The sequence below is a fragment of the Branchiostoma floridae genome, chromosome 17, assembly GCF_000003815.2.
Source record: "Branchiostoma floridae strain S238N-H82 chromosome 17, Bfl_VNyyK, whole genome shotgun sequence".
NCBI lineage: Eukaryota > Metazoa > Chordata > Leptocardii > Amphioxiformes > Branchiostomatidae > Branchiostoma > Branchiostoma floridae.
Genome location: NC_049995.1, coordinates 1883063 through 1904294, shown reverse-complemented (window position 1 = coordinate 1904294; position 21232 = coordinate 1883063). Strand labels below are relative to the sequence as shown.

At 41.5% G+C, this 21232-nt stretch overlaps 3 protein-coding genes across 3 annotated transcripts in view; 1 reads left to right on the top strand and 2 right to left on the bottom strand.

The window, feature by feature from the left end:
- Nucleotides 1-8465, bottom strand: part of LOC118404772 (glutamate receptor ionotropic, kainate 2-like) — a 47406-nt gene extending 38941 nt beyond the window's left edge. Inside the window, exons 1-2 of the mRNA XM_035804104.1 lie at nt 8205-8465; nt 507-656 (exon numbers count right to left, since the gene is read on the bottom strand). Coding sequence (XP_035659997.1) covers nt 507-656; nt 8205-8289 — 235 coding nt within the window. The 5' untranslated portion in view covers nt 8290-8465. The remainder of the gene's footprint in view (nt 1-506; nt 657-8204) is intronic.
- A 4110-nt stretch (nt 8466-12575) lies between these two features.
- LOC118404771 (ATPase inhibitor, mitochondrial-like) lies at nt 12576-21194 on the bottom strand. Its single transcript, XM_035804103.1, has 5 exons — nt 21057-21194; nt 15579-15636; nt 15291-15316; nt 13914-13977; nt 12576-13290 (listed from the first exon to the last, which is right to left on the bottom strand). Exons 1-5 carry the CDS (start codon nt 21110-21112, stop codon nt 13132-13134), a joined length of 363 nt encoding a protein of 120 aa, XP_035659996.1. The 5' UTR covers nt 21113-21194; the 3' UTR covers nt 12576-13131.
- LOC118404770 (oxysterol-binding protein-related protein 1-like) overlaps nt 21181-21232 on the top strand; it is a 74054-nt gene continuing 74002 nt past the window's right edge. Inside the window, exon 1 of the mRNA XM_035804100.1 lies at nt 21181-21232. The gene's annotated coding sequence lies outside the window, so the exon portion shown is untranslated.

Below are 21232 nucleotides of genomic sequence, written 5' to 3'. Positions count from 1 at the left end.
CGACATCTCCTGTATCTCTAACAGCAGGACTTAATTAACCCTGGAACAAGTTGAACTGTAGTTTCCAACACACAAAAAATGTACAGATGTACTTACCCAATAAGAGTTTGTATAGACCATTTTATCCAAAAACAGAAGTTCCTGCTATAGTCTTTCTAAAGTTCAGAAGACCACTGAGACATAATATCGGCTCCATAACTTACATGTATCTATGTGCTAAATTCCGTGCTTATGCCCTCTCCCCGTTGGTGGGTAACACTCAGCACTGTATCAAAAACTCACAACAGTTTGCAAGTCTGATTAAATATAAACGCGTAGACGTGCACGAGGGACTTCGTTCATTCGATGTGACAACACTTTACCTTAGTACCCTTATCTAGTGGATAAGGAAGCCCAAGTAATTTTCTACAAAGGTTGAGGTTTATGTAACAATGTATGTGTGTATACCTTGAGTGATTTATTGAATCACTCCTGGCATGTCTAGAGGACGTTTCATACAAACTGACCTGCTTGCTGAACGCTGAAGGCGGTTCCATCGGTGACAGTTTGATGCTTGAGCTCTATCATGACTCCTGGAAAATCCTGAGGATTGTCGTTGACTAGTGCGATGGCTGCTTGCACGGCTCGCTCCACCTTGGTACTGTTAGAGACTACCCCTGGGAAAGAAGAAGATTCGATGGGATCTACGTCGTTCATACTATCAATATCTTTTTCCACCCATCTAACGCACGTTATTCGTTAGCGAAGGCAATTGGGGTAGAAAAAAATGAAATAAATCTCTTCAAAAACTTATGGTACGAACGCAAAGTAGTGTCAATCGCTAAGCTGGGGAACCCTGGATAAAAGGACAGAAATTTTTTTTAAAAATCAGTAAATAAACGTTTTGCCACTACCTTTTGGTCGACTGCCTTTTGCCATTTCTGGTGATGCCAGCAGGTTTAATTAATTTCATGAACTATATTTTCAGTAATGTTTATCAGTCTGTAAACGGATTCGTTTCATATTTGCTGTGTTGGTAAGGTGTGAGGAAAACTGGAAATGATTCAATTTAAAGCCCCCAGCGGCCTCCATTGGTACTGCAAGAAAGGGACTTCTGGTTCTGATATCTCGTGCTCGGAAAGAAGTGACATAAGTCTAAACCCACCAGCATCTATTTAGTTTTTGAATTGTAGGGGCATTTTTGTAAAAAAATTCCGAAGTTTATGAATCAAGATCAATGATTTTCATCAGTTTGGACCTATTTAGTTCTTGAATTGTAGGGGCATGTTTGTAAAAAAAATTCCGAACAATATGAATCAAGATCAATGATTTTCATGATTTTGGAAGTAGGTAGCTTAGACAAAGATGTGAAAAAAATAAAATGAAATGTGTTGCGCAAAAATTGTTAGTGTGCCGCAGAAAAAAAAGTAAATGTGTCGCGCAACTGGAGTTGGTGTGTTGAGCAGGAACATAGGTGTGTTGACCAGGACAATAGGTGTGTTGACCATTATTGCTGTTGGTCACGGTATATAATGGTACTTAGACTTAGTTATTGTACTGGAAATTGTTGAATGGCTTCATAGTAATTAAATCTTTAATGGAAGGTGTAGTTGTTTTTTCACTTTTTGAAAACCGACATTTGCTTGTGAGCATATTTCAATTAACTCCATCTCAATGCAAAAATGTATTGTTCCACATCAACCTTTTGCAAAAAAATGACCTATAAAAAACATGATCCCACTGCAAAATGGATTTTAAAAAATTATTATATTTGGTAGGTGGGTAGGGGTAAAAAAAACGAAGGTCAAGTTCGATGATAGGCCCCCTAGCGGCTTGCTAAGGTACTGCAGCGGATCTTTAATTTTTAACATCTCGTGTTCTGGTCGTGATTTTAAGTGGTAGATAGTCGTGAGGGCAGAGAATAAGTGCTGTACGTTTGGCTTTTTAGAACTGCAGGTGCCAGTTTCCTTTCAAACTTTGGACGAGAATAACTCGACAACGTGTTGACGGATCGTCATGATTTTTGGTATGTAGATAGCCTAAGTGAAGACTTACATAATGAGATACTAATTATGCAAATTAACAGCTAACTTGCATAATTTCGCCCTGCAGTTCAAAAATTACATGTTAGGGGGCTGAAACTTGGTTCACTCTATCCTGACGCTGAAAGCTATCTACCACCTAATGTCATAACCATATGATATCCGGGACAACAGATACATTGAAAAAAATGCTATGATAGGATATTCTCATTAAGTATGCAAAAGTATTTCTATTTTGCAGAATTAGTATTCTATTTTGTACAATATTATCTAAGGCACCTACTTACCAATAATCATGAAAATCCGTTGAGTTCTTGAGTTATCCTCTTCAGAAGTTTTTGACAAAAATGTCCCTGCTATGTGCTATGTGCTAAGTGCTGTGAGTTTGGACCCCCTAGCGGCTTTTTTTGGAACTTCAGGCACAAATTTCCTTCGTTCAAAATTTGGACGAGAATAACTTGAGAACATGTTGACGGATGGTCATGATTTTTGATATGTAGATAGCCTAAGTGATGACTTACATAATTTAATACTAATTATGCAAATCAGCAACTAATTTGCATAGTTAATTGAGAAAGTTCATAAATCCAACTTACACGTTAATTATGGAAATGATGACCTCATTTACATGAACGTGTTGATGGATCATCATGATCATTGGTATGTAGAACGCTAGTTAGGACATTAAATGTCTTTAAATATGTAAACAGTATATACTGTAAATGCAGAAATGTTCGCGGTGGATTAATGTTCGCGGTTTTCTCGGCGACCACTTTACCGCGAACTTAAATCCACCGCGAACATTTTTCTATAAAGGTATTAGATCGCAGTCGATGGTGTTACCGCGAAATTAAATTGGTATGTAGAACGCTAGTTAGGACATTAAATGTCTTTAAATATGTAAACAGTATATAGTTTGGCTGACACTGGTCTCTTCCCTCATGACCTCAAACATCATCATCATCATCTGTCGTCCCTGGCGGGCGGGGTAAGCCGACTAACAAAGTCTCTCCATAGCACTCGACCTTTCATTGACGTCAATGAATAGTGGCCTGCAGGCCGATTTGAGCTTTCATTAATAAAAACAAAGTTCAAGTCCCTCTTTTGAAAAATGCTGGTTGTGTCTTTCAAGTTTGGGAATCAGTCAGGACGAATTTGGCAGCATTTGTCTAGAATTGGGATGTTCGGGAGTGGTTGGGAGTAGGTCCCGCAGCATTTGCAGCTCTGTTGGGAGTTAACGATGTGACATGGTTGTTACGTGGGCGCCATAAAGGGGTGGCTTGACCCGACTGCTCCCAACCCACCGCCGACCTTGGCTGGGTGTTCGGTGGCAGAGTTGTGGGAGAGGCCGTCAATGTTGTGCAGCAGGGTTATCGGGACATTACCAAAGGGACCAAACCCATCTTTCCAGTGGATTTACAACCCTATGTCTACAATCGTTAAAGGCTAGGAGGAGCGAAGTTATGTGTATACCCAACCGGAGTTTGTTGACCGAGGGAGAATATGACGTGGTAAAAAATGTGTACTTGTGCTTTGTTGTGTGTGCGCGCGCGTATGTGTGTGTGTGTGTGCGCATATGTGTGTGTGTGTGTGTTGTCATTGTTTTGTCGAAAGCAAAGCTCATTAGATTCCTCAAGAAAGCTGACGTAGTTCAAGTAAACGAATGGTCCTAGAAAATTTAGTTTGACCTCCGTGGAAAAATGGAGGAATACTTTGGGCATGTCTGTTTGTGTGCTTGAGTGTTGTGTGTTTGTGTGTGTGGATGTGTGTGTGTGTTGCGTGTATTTGTCTGTGGGTGTGTTGTGGTTGTGGGTGTGCTTGCTTCCTTGTTTGTGTTTCCGGATATTTATGTTCAGCATAAGTAAAAGATGAACATTGAGATTAAACTTGGGCCTGTTGGTTACTACGCACAGATATGTAGTTTCTCCTCACCCGTCCTATCCTATTACCTTCCCCCCAGACCCCTCCCCGTCCCATTCATGACATCTCAGGCCCCTGCCCCTTCAATTTCGCTTTCCCTCCTTCTTCCATCAGATGTCCTTCCTTCCATCCCCTAACCGTACTCATCCCCACCCCTTGCCCCCTGCCCGTCCCCTTCCCCTGTCCCTCCTGTTTCCTGTACTGACCCTCGCTTCCGTCCCCTGCCCTGACCTTGCGGCTGCAGCCGCACATCCCTTCATCCCTAATCAAGTCCTCTCGGGTAGAGACGGCCAAATCCTGACCAGAACTTCCCAAGTAGTACAAATTACTAAACCTCCTGGTTTCCCTGTGTACGCGAAATGGCATGCACAATCGGTGAGTGTATTTCGGATAGATGGCTTCTATCACCCTGGCGCAGGCAGCTGGGCCATGAGCTCCTTATCTGCTACAAACACACCCTCTTTTAATTTCCTCGCCTTTCTTCCCGCGCTCGAAACCGCCGTCTGCATTTGAGTGATAAGCGCGCCCTATTGTGTGGGGGATTGATGTAGACCATTCAGCGGGACTGAATAATGCTCTCGGTTTATTGAAAAGCGCCCCGCGTTCAACCTGTGCCAGCCCCCCACCGCAGGACACGCTAATTTCTACCCCTGTTAATAACGCCGTGGGAAACCGTCATATGCAGGGATGTGCGCGCTAGTTTATGCAGTCTTATCGAGAAAGTGCATGCAGAACCATCGTCTAAAACATCACCGCATACCAGTTGGACTCCTTTTCGGACCTGGTTCGCCATTCCTCCGCATGGAACAGCCTAGTGAGTCCGTGGTTCGCCACGGTTGTGCGGGATGTAAGAAGAAGATAAAAGACCGCTACCTACTGAAAGCATTAGATCAGTTTTGGCATGAGGACTGTCTAAAATGTGCGTGTTGCGAATGCCGTCTGGGAGAAGTCGGTTCCACTCTCTTCACCAAAGCGAACCTCATACTTTGCAGACGAGATTATCTAAGATTGTTTGGAACCACAGGGTCATGTGCGGTTTGTGCCAAAATTATTCCCGCCTTTGAGATCGTGATGAGAGCAGGGAACAACGTGTATCACCTGGACTGCTTCGCCTGCCAGCGATGTAATCATAGATTCTGTGTCGGAGACAAGTTCTTCCTGTGTGAGAACACCATCTTATGTCAGTTAGACTATCAGGATGGTCCTTTACCCATGACGGAGTCCGTACAGACGGGACCACGGCGCGCCTCTCCATCAACAACACCGTACAACAGCCCAATCTGAGCGGCGACACCCAGAAGTGAATATCCAGCAAACAGTATTCATGCCACGGTGTGTCTGAAACATGGCGGCAAAACATCTGACTGGAACAGCATATTACGGATTGGTACCACGTAAGATATGCCTTTAGAGGCAATTCCATTTGGAAGCCTCAAATAGGTTCTTGTCTGAGTCACCAGGAGGGAAGAACACAAGGGTGGCATACTATGCAGAAGAGGTACAGGGAAAAGCTTATCACTTTGTAGTTTCACAGCCGTGATGTTGATAGCAGGTAGAAACAAGAAGTACGAGAATCACAACATGGGAGCAAATTGTAGCTATGAATAAACCGCAAATTTATCAACAATAGTCATTGCCTTAATAATATTGTACTTGCGCCCCAGCCCGGCATATAACGCATTGTTCCACCTTGTAATAACTACATTTATACATGTATATTGTCCTATGTAAAGCGTAGTCCTGGATGAGGCTGAATGATGGCGGCCGTCAGGACAAAGGTTACAATTTAAAAGAAAAACAACCGTTGAACCGTTATTGACTTGAGGTGCTTTGCTGTGGTACTATCTTCTGGCTTTACGTTTTCTTGTAGATGTTTCTGCTAATGCATTGCATAATTAGAAGACATTAAAATACTTCACCAGAAAGACACAATTTGCGAGGAAATGCAGATATTTGCTCAAATTTTCCCGTTAAAACTTTTCATATTTCCCCTCTGCAACTGTTATATTGGCAAATGAGATCGGAACTGTAACATCGACGGTTGTCAGCTGCATTTCTGTCAATATCGTGACATCAATCTATCAATATAGAAGCCTAAAATGTATGCGCACGGCCTAATAATCATATGCTCAATACGTCACAATACATGGACTATTGCATCAGTTTTGTATGATGTATCATAGGCATTACTAGCCTGGGTATTTTGTGTGATGTATCATATATTAGGTATTGCTAACCTGGATAACATCCGGATAGTAGTTCACTTCGACGTTTATTATAAGCTACATACAATCGCTTCTCTCTCCGACATTTTTCATACACTGCATACAGTCGCTTCCCTGCTATTATTGCAGAAGAGAACACAAGAGCTACCACTACCCGGATGGTACCCAGGCTAAGCATTACTGCATACATTTCACATGTCTACAAACTTCAGGTTCTTCTGTGGTCAGGGTCCATGGTAGAGGAAGGCAAAAAAGTGACAATTTCTTAATGGTATCGAAGGTCTGAGTTTGCGTTCACATTTCTCCTAATGTCTGGTAGTGCTGTAAGAACAAAACTCCACTGACAGTCATTGCTTATTTTGCTTCAGAATAATTCCCTGGAAGAGAGTTGAGGGTGCCAAGCCCTTGAACTGAAAACCTAAATAAACTGGCGTGTGACTTTAAGGCCTTCTACATGATAAGGAAAGCACTGTTTGTAGTTTATTAATTCTGAGAACACTCTCCATACCAAATATTACTCATTGTGCCAATAGAGGTCAGGTGTAAAGTTATGTTATGAACTTTAGAACGTTTCGGAATGCTTTTATTGTTTCATCTTTTTTGTTTGGTCTGTTGTATCTAATCATATAAAGTATCAACACAGCAACCTGTGTCTGTCCCTAGATTTAGTAAAGAAAATGAAATATAAAAGAAACAACTTTTAGCAAAAAAGTACAACTTTTAGCAAAAAGGTACATTTCCCGTTGCGATACCATTTCCACTATCAGCATTTGTAGGACTGATTATGAGGTTATTCCATTTGCGGAACTTAGAAATTGTGAAGATTGATATGACTCATCAATGTCAGCAAGACCAGAAAACTCCTCAACATGAACACAATAAGGAACAAATAATAATAATAATAATAATAATAATAATAACTTAATTACAAATGCATGCCCGAAGGCTACTTGGAAGTATACACTGAAATATGATAATGATAAGAATGGCAAGAGGGTATAGAATACAGGAATGAAATAAACGTAAAGCGAAATGAAAGTCATCTAGTGCTACTAGTCTAAAACGGTTACTATTGGGTTTTAATGTTCCAAATAACACCATCGTCATTTCCCTATGGTTCTTTAATAATAGTTGAATCCATTTCGCCGACACGAGTGTTCTTTATAATCTTGGATCGCATGGCTAGGCAAACTATCCTTAGCCGAAGTGCCGAGTTGTGCACCCGTTGCGCTTGTGAGTTAAGTCGTATATGAGGTGAAATGGGGTATGTCGTGTAAAGTGCCTTTCCCAAGGGCACAAGATCGGTGACATGGCAGGTTTCGAACTCGGGACCTCTTGGGCCAGAGCCCAACGCGTTGTCGATTGCGTCACGAGGTCTGCTAGGGACGTCCCTCGGGAAGGACGCAGAAAAGGGGTAATGGATGTCACTCTAAACGTCCAGAAGTAAATATCCGTTTTTTTATCCAGTTGTAGAGATTGAATTGCATTTAAATATTGTTTACCTGGATGTCTAACCTTCATAAACATTGTAGCCATTACTTTCCAGGCAACGTCTTTTTGAAACTCAGTAAGTAAGTGGCAAGAAAAAGAAGGGTTAACTGAGATCAGACATGTGTGGGCCGAGTTCCCCATGCCGCAAATTCTTTGTCAAAAGACACTGTCAATGTGTTTGATAATGATTCTCTTCCTATTTCAAGCAGAATGAAGTGGGTGTCTGACTTTCAGCAGAGAAAGTTGACCCGCACACCTCAGGTCGCAGCTCAATTGTCCACGTTTTTTTCCTTCTCCCTTACTTAACGTTACTGGGTGTCGCCTGCAAAGTAATGATCACAGTAATTTGAATTCTGGTACACATTCATATAAGACTTTATACTTGACTTCTATGCTTCAAATTCTGAGTTGTGCTTATCATTTCTGGGCGAGGCCGAGAGATTATTCATGACCCCTCGTACTTCTACTTCTACTACTGTATTAAAGCTGCTGGTAACGACGACTCATAGACTGACTGATGCCCTACCCGAGTAGCAGAAGCACTTACCTATAGATATCCCCCGAGTCAGACCGAACTGATGGATGCAAAGGACAGCCAGCAGAACACGGGAAACTTGGGATGACGTCATCATTCTACTATGGCTCGTACTCAGTGTCAGCACCGACTGTCACGGTTACTCAACAATCCTATCGGTGGTACAATCTTCAGTTAGAACCACAGGATTCCGGCGTCAGAATACAGAACTTAAAGCCAAGTAAAGCCAACAGGCGGTCCCAAGCACGGCCCGTTTTACTAGAGGCCTGTCTGTAAATGATCATACCACTTTGCATGAAGGGGTGGGGTCAGAAATGAAGGTCATTCGTTAACTTAGACCGAGATTACAGCCCTTTTGTCTACAAACTCTCTCAGGAAATATATAGATTTTATATTGAAAACCACCTGTCCAATCCTGGATGCAGTTATTGAGAAAAAAAGATGTTTTCAAGCAGATGCATACAAAAGCAATCTCTAATTGTCCCGTTTCCAATCCCTTCTACGTGATCGGAATTCTAACCTGATCAACCATGACCGGTCAGGACCCGACCAGTGGCCGTGCATGATAATATATCCGTGATGATGGGGAGGGGGGGGGGGGTTATGGGGGGGATGTCATACTATAATGCTTAGTTTGAAATGCACACGAAGGTGCAACATTTTCCATATGCCCCTTTGTTGTTCTAATTGGCAGCACAGACATTTCCTTTAATAATGGGGCCTGATGTCCTAGTTATACCTTACCTTTGGTCATTGAATGGAAAGAAAGGCCCCATACAGATGCACTAACAGACGCTGCCGAAAGCATTAAATCATAACATTCTTGGCGAATGTAATTTATTCTATATCATTCCAGCGAAAATTCAACGCACATTGTTTTACACTGTCTTATTTAGACGTCATGTACTTTTTATTTCAAGAATGGACGGTAAGAAGTCGCAGCTATCCAGACCAAGGCAACGGTGTTTGCACATTGTCGTCGGAGAATGAACGCCTTGTGGCAAAGTATACGACTTTCACGTGATGATATCATGATCACTACACTATATAGTATGCAAGTGTAAGATCTAGCCTCTTGTAAGATGGTCTACGGCCAACCAGGACATCCTGACACCAGGAGATTCCTGTTTGCTGACGACCACAGCATTGGAGCACAAGGAAGGACTTTCAAAGAAGTAGAGAACACTCTCAGCGATACCCTCGCAGGCCCCTACTACACTGCAAACCATCTGCGAGCCAACCCTGACAAAACACAAAGTAAGCGTCTTCCACTTGAAAAATAGGGAAGCAGACCGCCAACTGATGGTGTGCTGGCAGGGCAAGTGGCTGACTAGCACCAATAAGCCAGTCTGCCTTGGCGTCACCCCAGACAGGACCCTGTCATGAAAGAACCATATCCTGAACACCAAAATGAAAGTGTACGCCAGGAATAACATCCTTATGAGAAACTTGAAAACACTAAATGGGGTACAGATGTCAGTACCGTGCACACGTGCGAGCTACAGCTCTTACGTCCGCATGTTCAACTTAATGTACATGTTGCCACCAAATGTCGCAGGAATGGAACTTTTGTCATTTGACAGTATTATCTCATTAATTTTGTAAATGCATTAGGTAAAATTTACATAATTGATGTCTATCGATTTTTCTCTCTTTTCTAGTATGTCCTGTTTACGTGCCATAGTAGTAATGATAAACTGTGGCGTAATAAACCGTGCTCATTAATTATGCAAATTAGCCCCTGGTTTGCACTAATAGCCCTTATTTATGGAAGGCATCTCCAAAGTTATCTACATATAAAAAACCACGATGATCCATCAACCCCTTCCCGAGTTATTCCCGTTCAAAAGGATGGTGCCATTGCGCACGCACGGACGAATTGCTGTGGAACTTTTGGATATATACCTAACAGTAAGCCTGATATTTCTCTCTTTTAAATTACGGCATATTTTTGAGCATTCTAATATGAAATGCAGTGTATTTGTAAACTGTCCTCATTAATCATGCAAATTACCCCCTGATTTTCATGATTAGCATTTGATTATGTAAGGCATCTATTAAGCTATCTACATTCCAAATATCATGAAGATCCGTCAACCCATTCCCGAGCTATTCCGCTAAAGGGATGATGCAACTATACATGCCTGTAGAAATATTCCTGACATGCCTGCGAAATTTTGTTAATTCTTGTCACACTGTCGCAAACTATGTATTAGGCTCGCTCCTGAGGCGTCGCCAAAACATGAAACAAGAGACTGACCCACACCATATTCTCCATCTGGACACTCCCGGTGCCCGTGCCAAAGAGACTTAACGCTAGTGGACCTTTATCCGTAGGGTAACCTATATTCGTTGAGTTTACCCACATCGTAGTAGGGGATATCAAGTCGAGGGACGGTGGTTTCAAGTTGTAATATATTCAAACTATCGTAGTTTGAAACTATTTTCTGTCGACTTGATATCCTTTAATACCCGTTTTCGAAAGCAACGGAAACAGGTTACCCTGTGGATAAAGGTGAACTAACGTTAAATCGAGACAGTTTTATACACGTAGTTGAGGCACTCAGTAGCAGAGTAGAGTCTCAGAGGATGGCCATGTTGTCCCATCACCTCTAGACTGCACCAGACTGTGTTGGTGTAATTTGTATTATTTTCTGTCCATTTCCTTTTCTTCTCTTCCCATTTTTCACCTTTGCTAAGATGGTTATGTTTTCAGTTGTACCGTGGTGCAGCGGCTATGCCGATGGTGTGAGCATAATATGAGAAGGTGTGGACTTGAGAAGTACCTGTTGTGGAAAGGAAGGTCAAGTTCGAAAATAGCTGTTTCCTTTGATACTTCAGCATGTATATGTATGTGTGTGTGTTTGTTTGTGGACAACATTAATCGAGGTTAGTTGGGATGGATAAAATGGAATTTCCAACCGCCATAAACATACGTTCGTGCAGTCGTTGGCTTTGGGGCTTGGTACCCTATACATGAATGAGACCTTGAAGTCTTGAATAAAGGCATGATTATTTGGTGAAAGGATGTGTTCGTGGAACTCTACTTGAATTTGACCTTCGTTTTCCCCCATCCCAACCTACCTACAGTCATTAACTCACACTCTCTATCCGGTTTAATGTCTGTTAAATATAATAAGAATACGTTTTGCAATCAACACACACAACAAACGGCACTAAAACATAACTTTGTGGAGTAACAAACTAAAACTTCAACAAGAATGAACTGAGATTGCCAAAAGAGACATATAGAAGAAAAGATATATAAGCAAAAAAAGATATATTTATTGTTCCATCCATCCATCAGGAAGCCGCAGGGGCGGTAAGACTGTTCACACGAGACTTCCACTTCAGGCGGTCTTCGGCCAGTCTAGTCAGCTGGGCTGACGTCTTTCCTGTCCAGTCCTTCACAACGTTAATCCATGCTCGGCGGGGCGGCCCCTGGGCCGCACTCCTTCTGCTTTTCCTTGTTAAGATTGTTTGTGTCAAGGTTCCTGATCGCCTAGATTTATTATTGAAAAAGGCATATAATTTGTGTTGGATGGATGAATTAGAGTGAATTTCAGACAAAAAATTTAAACAGTACAAAGTTAAAGTTGCCCATACATCTGTAACAAATGCTTTGGGTGGTGCCCAGCTCCATTTCTGTAGCCCCTGGGCCACACATCACACGTGTACCAGTACAAAACCGTTTTTTTCTTATTGGGCCGGTCCGGAAAAATTTGGTGGACCTGATGTTGGACCTATTGGAAAATGAACAGATTATATGATCAGGAATTCACACGATTTAGGGCTTACCTGTTGAAGAAAATAATTTCTACCAAGTTTTACTGCCAATCGCACAGGGCAGTTACTGTAGCCTTGTAGGATTTCAAAACGCCAGCGGGAGTCAAATACGCCACAAAACAGATTTCTTTGTAGCAAAATGGACGTAGCTTTTTGATTATCATCCATTCACATGTTTTCACATAGTGAATCAGGCACAGGTTCAGGGCCGGACCTGATCCTCTGGACCTGAACTGGACCTGAATTTTCTGTACAGGTACCCACTCCTATCATAGTGCATATATATGTATGCTGGAGTCGCCACGGGCCCAGAAAATCCAACCCACCTCATCAGCTTCATTAGACTGGCAGGAAGTTGAGACATGTTTATGAGAAATCCAGGAAAGATGTACACTTTGGCTGTAGACTCACAGTTTCTATATATAAGGCATGCCTTGTTGCTTATAGTACATGCAAAAAGACATGGAAGATGTAAGGAAACTTCTTGTCATGGACTAAAATGTCATGCAATGAACACCAATGTCCTTCTTTAATTCTCCTTGGTTATATACAAAGTTTACCTTTCATCCAGAACAGTAAAAAGTCCTGACACCTTTATGCTTCACTATACATGTCTTTAATAAGCTGTCAGCACAACATAGCCCACATATCCTGAATTAAGCAATCAACTGTTTTGCAAGTACATGTATCTAAACTTCTTTCAGGACTACTAAATGACTTGACAAAGATACACTCTATTTGTGATAATGACACAGATTTAGTAGATTTGCAAGAAAATTTCAGCATGGGAACTGTAAAACATATCTCTTATCATTATCTATTGTACATCTTCTTTTTGTGTGTTTGTGAACATTTACAAACAACTACTCCCATTGATGTAATTCAGTCTACAGCAGAACTTAAGAGATGTTGAGAAACATTTTTGATCTTTCTTTGACATCTATGTTATCTTTCATATAGGAAGCATTATTGAGAGTTTTGTCATGTCAGTGGGTAAATCCAGACTATTCAATTATACACCAGCTATATGTCATCAAAAGCAAGAGATGTAAACCCTGTGAGGGTTGGTGTATACCAGCAGCTGGGATCAGTGCGTAAGAACAATCGGTGAGGAACAAACTTGTTTTGTTCAGCATGACTCTACAGAATCAGACTAGTCTGAATCCGACTGGGATCCAGGTGCCGTGCGTTCCAGATCACGGATCTTCAGCTTGTGTCGTTCAATGGCTTCCTTGTGGCGCTTTATGTCCAGTTCCCTCTGACGGATCTCATCAGCATGGTGCTTCTTCAGCTCAGACAGCTGCTGCTGTTGCTGTTTAAAACAAGTTCATTGCACAGTAAGGAAAAAATACTTCAGGGTGTTCCAGAAAAAAGGAGCCCCAACTTTATAAGGTCGTCATTCCCAACTCCTTACACATCAATTCTTCTGTGACTAGTACTGTTGTTGTTGTTGTTGTTGTAGTGCATTTGGGGAGAAAAGTGGCAAAAGGGTCTTAAGAGTTCACCTTTTCCATTTTCACATTTTTAAGATCTGCTGCAAAATGACATTTTACACTAATGTTGAAAAGGCATAAAAAGTTATTTGGGGCCCAAGCCATACTTCTGCATTGGAAATGATCTGCCCCTTTGATCCAGACTCACTGATGATGCTTTCTGCGGTGTTGCTACATGTACATGTACAAAATGTATGTCTTATGCATTGGGTTCTTGTGAAAATCTCAGAGTGTATAACTATAAGATTTTCTTTATAATTGACGACTTGATCACATCTAAGAGTTGTCTGACTGACTGACAGAAGTTAAGCAGTATGATGTCCACATAGTAGAACCTTGAAGTTACATTCCACTGATACATTAAGGACATTCATCCCCATGTCTTTATGACATGAGTATCATTGTTTTATCTGTCTCATGTAGTAAATGTAGATGTTCCTACCAATCGACGGAAGTACATCTCCTCTTCTGCCACCTCCTTCTTCCCCAAAGTTCCACCCGCCTCTCTAGAAACAAATTACATGGCAGGAAATTAAGGAATGAGTGGATATATCAAACCATTTTGTTAGCTGACTTACATGTAGAATACCTGAGACCAAGCGGTCACTTCTTAAAGCCGGTCATGCGGCCAAGGCGGCCACTTTTTCTCTGTCCGAAAGGTTTTCAACATAGACGCAAGATCTAAGCGAGCTTCTCAAGACGGTCATCTGTCCAACAGGCGACATTGAATGCGGATCTCATAGGGTCCCAATCCCTGCACAAAATGGCTACCTAACTTTCCAATGGGCCGACAAACCGATTTTTTTAGAATAGCTATTGTATAATAGTTCCATTTGCAGGGCTCGAAATACCACCTGCATATGCACATTAGTGCAGGTAAAATTGGAGCTGTGCAGGTATTTCTGGTGTCTACCTGTACCTAACCTGCACTGGTCCATGTACATGAGTTTATACATAAATGTCCTATGATGTCGCTGTATATAGATTGTCATTAGCTGCATTTACTGTTACTACCTATAAAGTTATGATAAAAGAAAAAATAGCAATGGTTCCTCAACTATTTTCGTATGATCTAAAATTCCTAAAATTGGAGTGGTGCAGGTAAAATTTGTCTGGTGCAGGTAATTTTCAATGTTACCTGCACCAGTGCAGGTATTCAGAAAAAAGTATTTCGAGCCCTGATTTGTCTGAGACTGTGATGTTGAAACCGATTTGGATTTTGGGGAAGGAATTGCTGCTATGTAGTAATAGATTTGTTCTCTACATTTTGCTGTAAAAAAATGGACAAAACATATTTCTTATAGAACTTTTCTTTAATTGTGTTGTCACCACAATGACGTGTATGTAAGCCGATCCTCTACCCAACATGGTCACTTTTGTTCTGTTCCTTGACTGACCTTTTTGAGCAGGTTTGACTGTACATAATTTAAATGACAAAAAGCTCAGAAATTGTTGAAGCCAGCTGTTTGTTTTTCTGTGTTTGAAAACGTACACAGAATATCTTGAGAGTCTTTTAATGTTAATGATTCGCCAATCGATGTTCAATAACCTGACACAGAAGTATGTGAAGGTTATGCGAGATCACTACAACCTCAGTGGGTCAGTCTGATTGCAATATTTTGTTTCAAGGAACTGAAATGGTTTGCCCATGGGTGCATGTTTGCATTGGGGATGCAAAACGCAAACAGTTTGCTGTCAGATTGTTCGGCTAAATGGATAGAACAGTTTGGATTTTTGCACCATCCTGGTTTTTGCAAGTTTTTCTAAAGTTGGTAAAAGCGTTGGTAAAACCTAGATTTGAGGGTGTGTTTTGTTGTACCTGATGGATCCACCAGCACCTCCGCCCTGTGGGGAGAGAAAAGACCATGTTACATACATCTTTGGTATGAACAATAGTGGGTACTACTTAATCCCATCTTTCATATCACGATGCACACAAACACTACATGTACAACCTGTATGTACACGGAACAACTTAGTTGGCAACATATAATCATAGCCTTGGAAGTTGTATATAAGATGCATCATCTAGCCTGGGTACCATCCGATTTCTACTGGGGCAATCTAGACTGAATGTGGCATAGTTGTAGTAAGCCATAGCGATCACCTTGCCTGATCCAGATCCCAGCTCACCTAAGCCATCACTCATCATTCGAGGTCCTAGGCTGGACAAACACAGAAACAAAGTAAGTCCTAATGAACAGTGAAGTGAAGCAAACATACATGGATACTACTAGAACGTGGACATACCCCAGATACTCTCATGATTAGGTAGGGAATGCAGGGCTCAAACACTCTGAGTGGGTACCCTAAAACAGTTCCGACGGCTGCATGGACGCGTTTTTAGCAGTGAGAAATTCCCTTCTAGCCAGCTAAACTGATCTCAAAATTTTGATTGCTGAAAGTTTGTTTGTAACGGAAGAAATTGTAGTTTGCAATTGGTATAAACAAAGAACATATGTTTATTTGTCATTGGCAATTCTTGTCCATGTTCTAGGGTAAATGTGCTCAACACTGAATGAATAGTATGCTGACACTTATTGTAGCAATATGAATCTGCTAATGTAAAACATGTATTATCATATAGCCAGGCGCCGCGGACCAATCAGAAGTCCCCATTCCACGCTGGTTATGACGCCGTAACACAAAGATTCAGGCCAGGCAGGTGTGTATCGCTCCTCTGATTGGTCAGAATGAATCGACACCGGCACCGGTGTCGATTCATTTTGACCAATCAAAAGTAGCAATACACACAAGAAAGTAAGGTATATGCAGGCACTGGCCAATAAAAAGGAGCGAAACATATGCCAGAGCAGAGGGAATAAGTACAGACTGCAAGGGGGGAATGGCTCCTTCTAAGTCTAACATTGATAATGAGTTTTGTTGTTCTAAAAAGCCTGCAATGTTTGGAATATTTTCTGTGGAAATTTGTGGTTTCAAAATGCAATGTGTAATCTCCTTACATACGCATGTACGAAAGAACAAATGTGAATTTTCAGAAATTCGACAAAGGAATTCACACGTATAATACCAAGAGATCTATACTTCATACAGGAGTTTGCAAGTTTGGGTAGGCTATATGGTAATAACGTTAATGCTTCGCTCACATCGGTGGTTTTATTTGGTGGTTATAGCAAAGGACCAGGCGTTATGACACCATATACACCTCGGGGCGGGTCATTAACCCTTAATTATAATATAGACGTCTATTGGAAAAAAAACATATCGATGAGACAGTTGGTGTTGTGAAAGTACTCTCAGGCAAACTTGCACCAGTGCAAGTTGCTTTTATCCACAGTTCCAGACATTAGAAAAGAGTTACACACACCAAGACTATTATCTGTCCTTGAGTGAAAGGTATTCTCCTCGCTGAAGTGGAGCGACACTGTAGGAGGATAGGTCTACAGCTGAACGCCAAAAAGACCAAAGTCATGGCTTACAACACGTCCGACGAGAAAGTATCTTCTCTTGATGGCACGCAGCTTGAGGTTGTCAAGGACTTCAGATACCTAGGTGGATGGATTGCTGCATCAGCGCATGACATCCAGGTAAGAAAAGCCCTTGCTTGGAGTGCCCTCCATGGCATGAGAAGAGTGTGGGAGTCCAACATGGACAACAAACTCAAGCGAAGACTCTTTGTCTCCACAGTTGAGTGCGTACTGCTGTACGGCTCGGAGACTTGGACTCTGACGGTACAAGACGAGAAGTCGCTCGACGGGATGTTCACCAGGATGCTTAGAAGAGTGTTAAATGTCTCCTGGGAGGACCGAGTGAGGAACACCACACTGTACGGTGACCTCCCTAGACTCTCTCATAAGATCAGGAAACGGAGGATGGCACTGGCCGGACATTGTGTCAGACACAAAGAACTGGTCGCTAACCAGCTTATCCTCTGGGAACCAACAGAAGGAAAGAGAAGAAGGGGCAGAATGCGGACAACCCTCATTAACAACCTTAAAAGGGACACACAAATCAACAACATCTCCACAGCTGAGCTTCGCTCCCTCATGGAAGACAAGTCTGAGTGGAGAAGAAGGATCCATTGCGACCCGTGAAGGCATCTCAAAGATGTCCACGTTCAAGGAAAGGTAAAAGAAAATAATCCTGAATAAAAAAATAAGCCTCGATTGTCTATGGAAGTTAGACAATTCCAACTCAACAATGCTAATAGTAACAGTTCCTATGTTGTGTTAACATGGGAACAATCCAAACAATATTTGCATATATGCGGACATTTGCATACATGTTAGTGACTTTTATATGTTCAACTTCAGGGATCGAAATACTTTTTTCTGCATACCTGCACTGGTGCTGGTAATATTGAAAATTACCTGCTCCAGAAAATTTTACCTGCACCGCTCTGAATTCAGGAAGTATGGATCACACTAGAAATGCTCAGGAACCATTGCTATTTTGTCTTTTCTACTTTCTAGGTGGTAACATTCAAAGCAGCTTGTAACAATCCAGACACACCTACATCATATGACATTTAGGTATAAAACCCAGTACATGGACCAGTGCAGGTTAGGTGCAGGTAGACACTATAGAAATACCTGCACAGCTCCAATTTTACCTGCACTAACCTGCATATGCAGGTGGTACTTTGAGCCATGCACTCTGATCTGATACTTGGGGTCCAGGGGCAGGGGCAGAGCCCCTTGCATTTAATTTTTAGGCTATTTAGAAGGCGTATTTTATCAGTTTTTAGTGCCATATCTAAGATGATTTTAGCAGTCCCTTAACTCCTCTTCAGGAGTTTGATGTAACAATATATCAGATAAAACCGTCAAAGACAACTTAAAACTCATGAACAACAAACTTTTCTCAGCTCAACAGTACTTATAACTTTTGTCTGGTTTGCCATCCAAGTTGAAACGCCAGCGCTAGTATCTTCGCTGCACTTATATCCCTATGTTAATAGGGATTATATTTTAACTCAAGTCGACGCGACTTTATCAGATGGTATTCCCACACTTGGACACAGTATACTAAATATTTTGTAGATGCACCGCTCTGGAAAAGTCCAAGGAATGTAATAGTCGCGCAGCATGAAGTTCGCTGTCGACTGGCACACGTCTGAAACTCACAGACTCCAACTCCTGTATTTGAGACTTTGATTGATAGCTGGCGGCCATTGATGAAGTCAGCGGGAGGTGCCATAAAGTCTACAATGTCCTGGCAACAAGAAAGCGGTCTATGGTAGGACCCAGGGTTGTACAAGTCCACTAGCCCTATTGTCCCGGGCAAGTGAAAGTGCTGATCGGGCAAGTGCATGTCCTTCCCCACTTGCCCGGTTGGGCAAGTCAGATTTTTCCATGAATGAGATTTTGATCTACTTGTTACTTTTCACAATCATGGCATCAATGATCAAGCATTGGTCAACACAGAAAAATACAGCCAAATCACAAATAATAATAGAATTCTATTGCTGGAAGTTAAAACACATAGGAAAATGATATTCAAATTTTGGGCAAGTGAAAAGTTGGTTTGGGCTAGTGAATTTTTCAGGTACTTGCCCGATAGGACAAGTCAATTTCAGAAAACTTGTTAAACCCTGAGGACCACAAAGTTGTAACGGCCGACCGGTCCAATCATGGTGAGGCAGCCAAGGCTTGTCCCCGAAAGTAAAAAAACACCCGGGTTTTACATGGAAACTTACGATGGTTTGCTTTTTTAAGTTTTTACGCTGTCGAACCAAAGAACTTCAAATTAAGAACAGGGATTTTGGGAATGCGACCTGCTCTTGTTTTAGGAATATGTCAGAAAGAATTGATTCTATTTCCCGCGCTGAAAAAGCAAGGACGTCCTCGGAAAATTATATATATATATCTTTAAGGGCTAGTTCACACGAGGAAAATTTCTGGTTGTACGACAATGACAAATGCCAAAGTCAGCCTTCTGTTCACACGTACAGACTCCCGCTGTGCCAGACGTTATTAAAAAAACTGGTAACTACGCATTGACCACCACACCTTGTGACATGTGTGCATTTTGTTTATTTTGTAGTAAAAAATGTTTTAGCACTGTGTGAGAGATGAGGAGTCCCACGAGTTTCTTCACTATTTTGTCCTCCTCATGCTTAGGAAACAAGGTCCAAAGCTTAAACAACAAACAAAACGCAATAATGATAGGAAATGGAGACAAATATGTTTGATAGAGTCAATTCCAAGTCACCGAGATGGTTTTGAAATAATGTTTGTGATAAGTTTGAACTATTTTGAGTAAAAGAACATTCCAGTCACTAAAGTTCAAAATTGTTCAAACATTTCAAAATGAAAGTTTAACGTGTTTGAACCTGTTTATATTTGTGGGAACATTTGGGAAAGTAATGATATAATTATCTCTTTATTTAGAACAATTTTCAAACATCTATGTGTTTTTGTTATTGTTCCAACATCTTCCAACATTTTGTGTCATTTTTCCCTCCATAAAAACTTTTATTGACCCCATAAACAAAGCTGCCAAGCTTGGTCCTTTGTTTGGCTCTTGTATTTTAAGATTTTCTTTAGTATACATTGGTGAGTCTTTTGTGAGAAGATGGCAGACAGACAAAATTTCCTGCACTTGGCAGGGATGTGTGAATTGCCCTCTTCCCAGCCCGGCGCCCACTGACCCAGTTTCATCATATTGTTTCCATGTCCGAACATGTGATCACAAATGATGCATCTATGTTGGAACAGTTTAGAAACTAAGAGAAATAATGTATTTGATGTTAAAATGTTTCTAACATGTTTGAATACTATAGAAATATTTAGAACATCACATAGATGTTATAAATAGTTCCAAATAGTTACTTATCAGAGTTAGATTGTTACAAAGATTTCCAAAATGTTAGATCAAAAGCAAGAAACACCCTCTCGGTAATATGGAATCAACTCTAGAATTTCGAAATAAGTAACGTGGATTCAAAAAGCGCAGGACAAAGTAATTTACATATGATACCAGTGCTGAGAAGCGACGCAGTTGTACGTCCACCCTGAGGTTTACGTACGACCAGGCCACAAAATATCTGTTGACGATGACGTGGGGTCTGTTCACACGAAGCAAAAAACGTGTTGTATGTCAAAGACAGACAACTTTGACGTATGTCATTGCCGGACGACCAGAAATTTTCCTCGTGTGAACTGGCCGTAACAGTACAAGGAACTCAGCTAAATTACAATATCGTACAAGGTTAACAACAAGGATGGATGGAGGAGACTTGTGCTAGAGGCAACCATGGTCCCCTACCCTCCTGATGAGGATGGGACTAGGTGAGGTGAGGTTACAAGCCTAACAAGGGCACCCTGTTACACCTCCACCAGTGTACTAGTAAGTTGACCCAAAAGTGTACGGCTGGTTCTAGCCTTGGAACGACATACTTTCTGTAGTGACATCACACACCTAAGTTCTTTAAATGTCGTCATCACGTTGGTAGTTTTTTTTTTCGAGGTCAAATCTTGACAGCATGTGGCAATGCAACGCCACATGACCCCTCACTACAGAAACTACTTCATACCAGTTTGCAACTGCATTTCTAATCTTTTAAGGTTCTCCTGCAGATCAATGCCGTGAATAAGCGGGATTTTGTGGTAAATACAGCTACCTGTGCAGTCCACAGACGAAAGGACGAATTCGTACAGCTCGAACCAGCGACGCCATCTTGAAGTTTACCCACAATGCATTCCAGATAGGACAGAACCAAGTAGGTCAGTGGGGGCGATGTTGGATCGGGGAGGAAAGAAAATCGCCAAAGGCTCCTAAAAAGTGGTTCTTCGAAAG

Coding starts and splice junctions, on each gene's coding strand:
- LOC118404771 (XM_035804103.1), bottom strand. CDS start 21,112: ATGGCGTCGCTGGTTCGAGCTGTACGAATTCGTCCTTTCGTCTGTGGA. Junction 15,637..21,056: donor TTCGTCTGTGGACTGCACAG/GTAGCTGTATTT, acceptor GTGTTTGTCCAG/CCTAGGACCTCGAATGATGA. Junction 13,291..13,913: donor AGATGTACTTCCGTCGATTG/GTAGGAACATCT, acceptor TGTTTTAAACAG/CAACAGCAGCAGCTGTCTGA.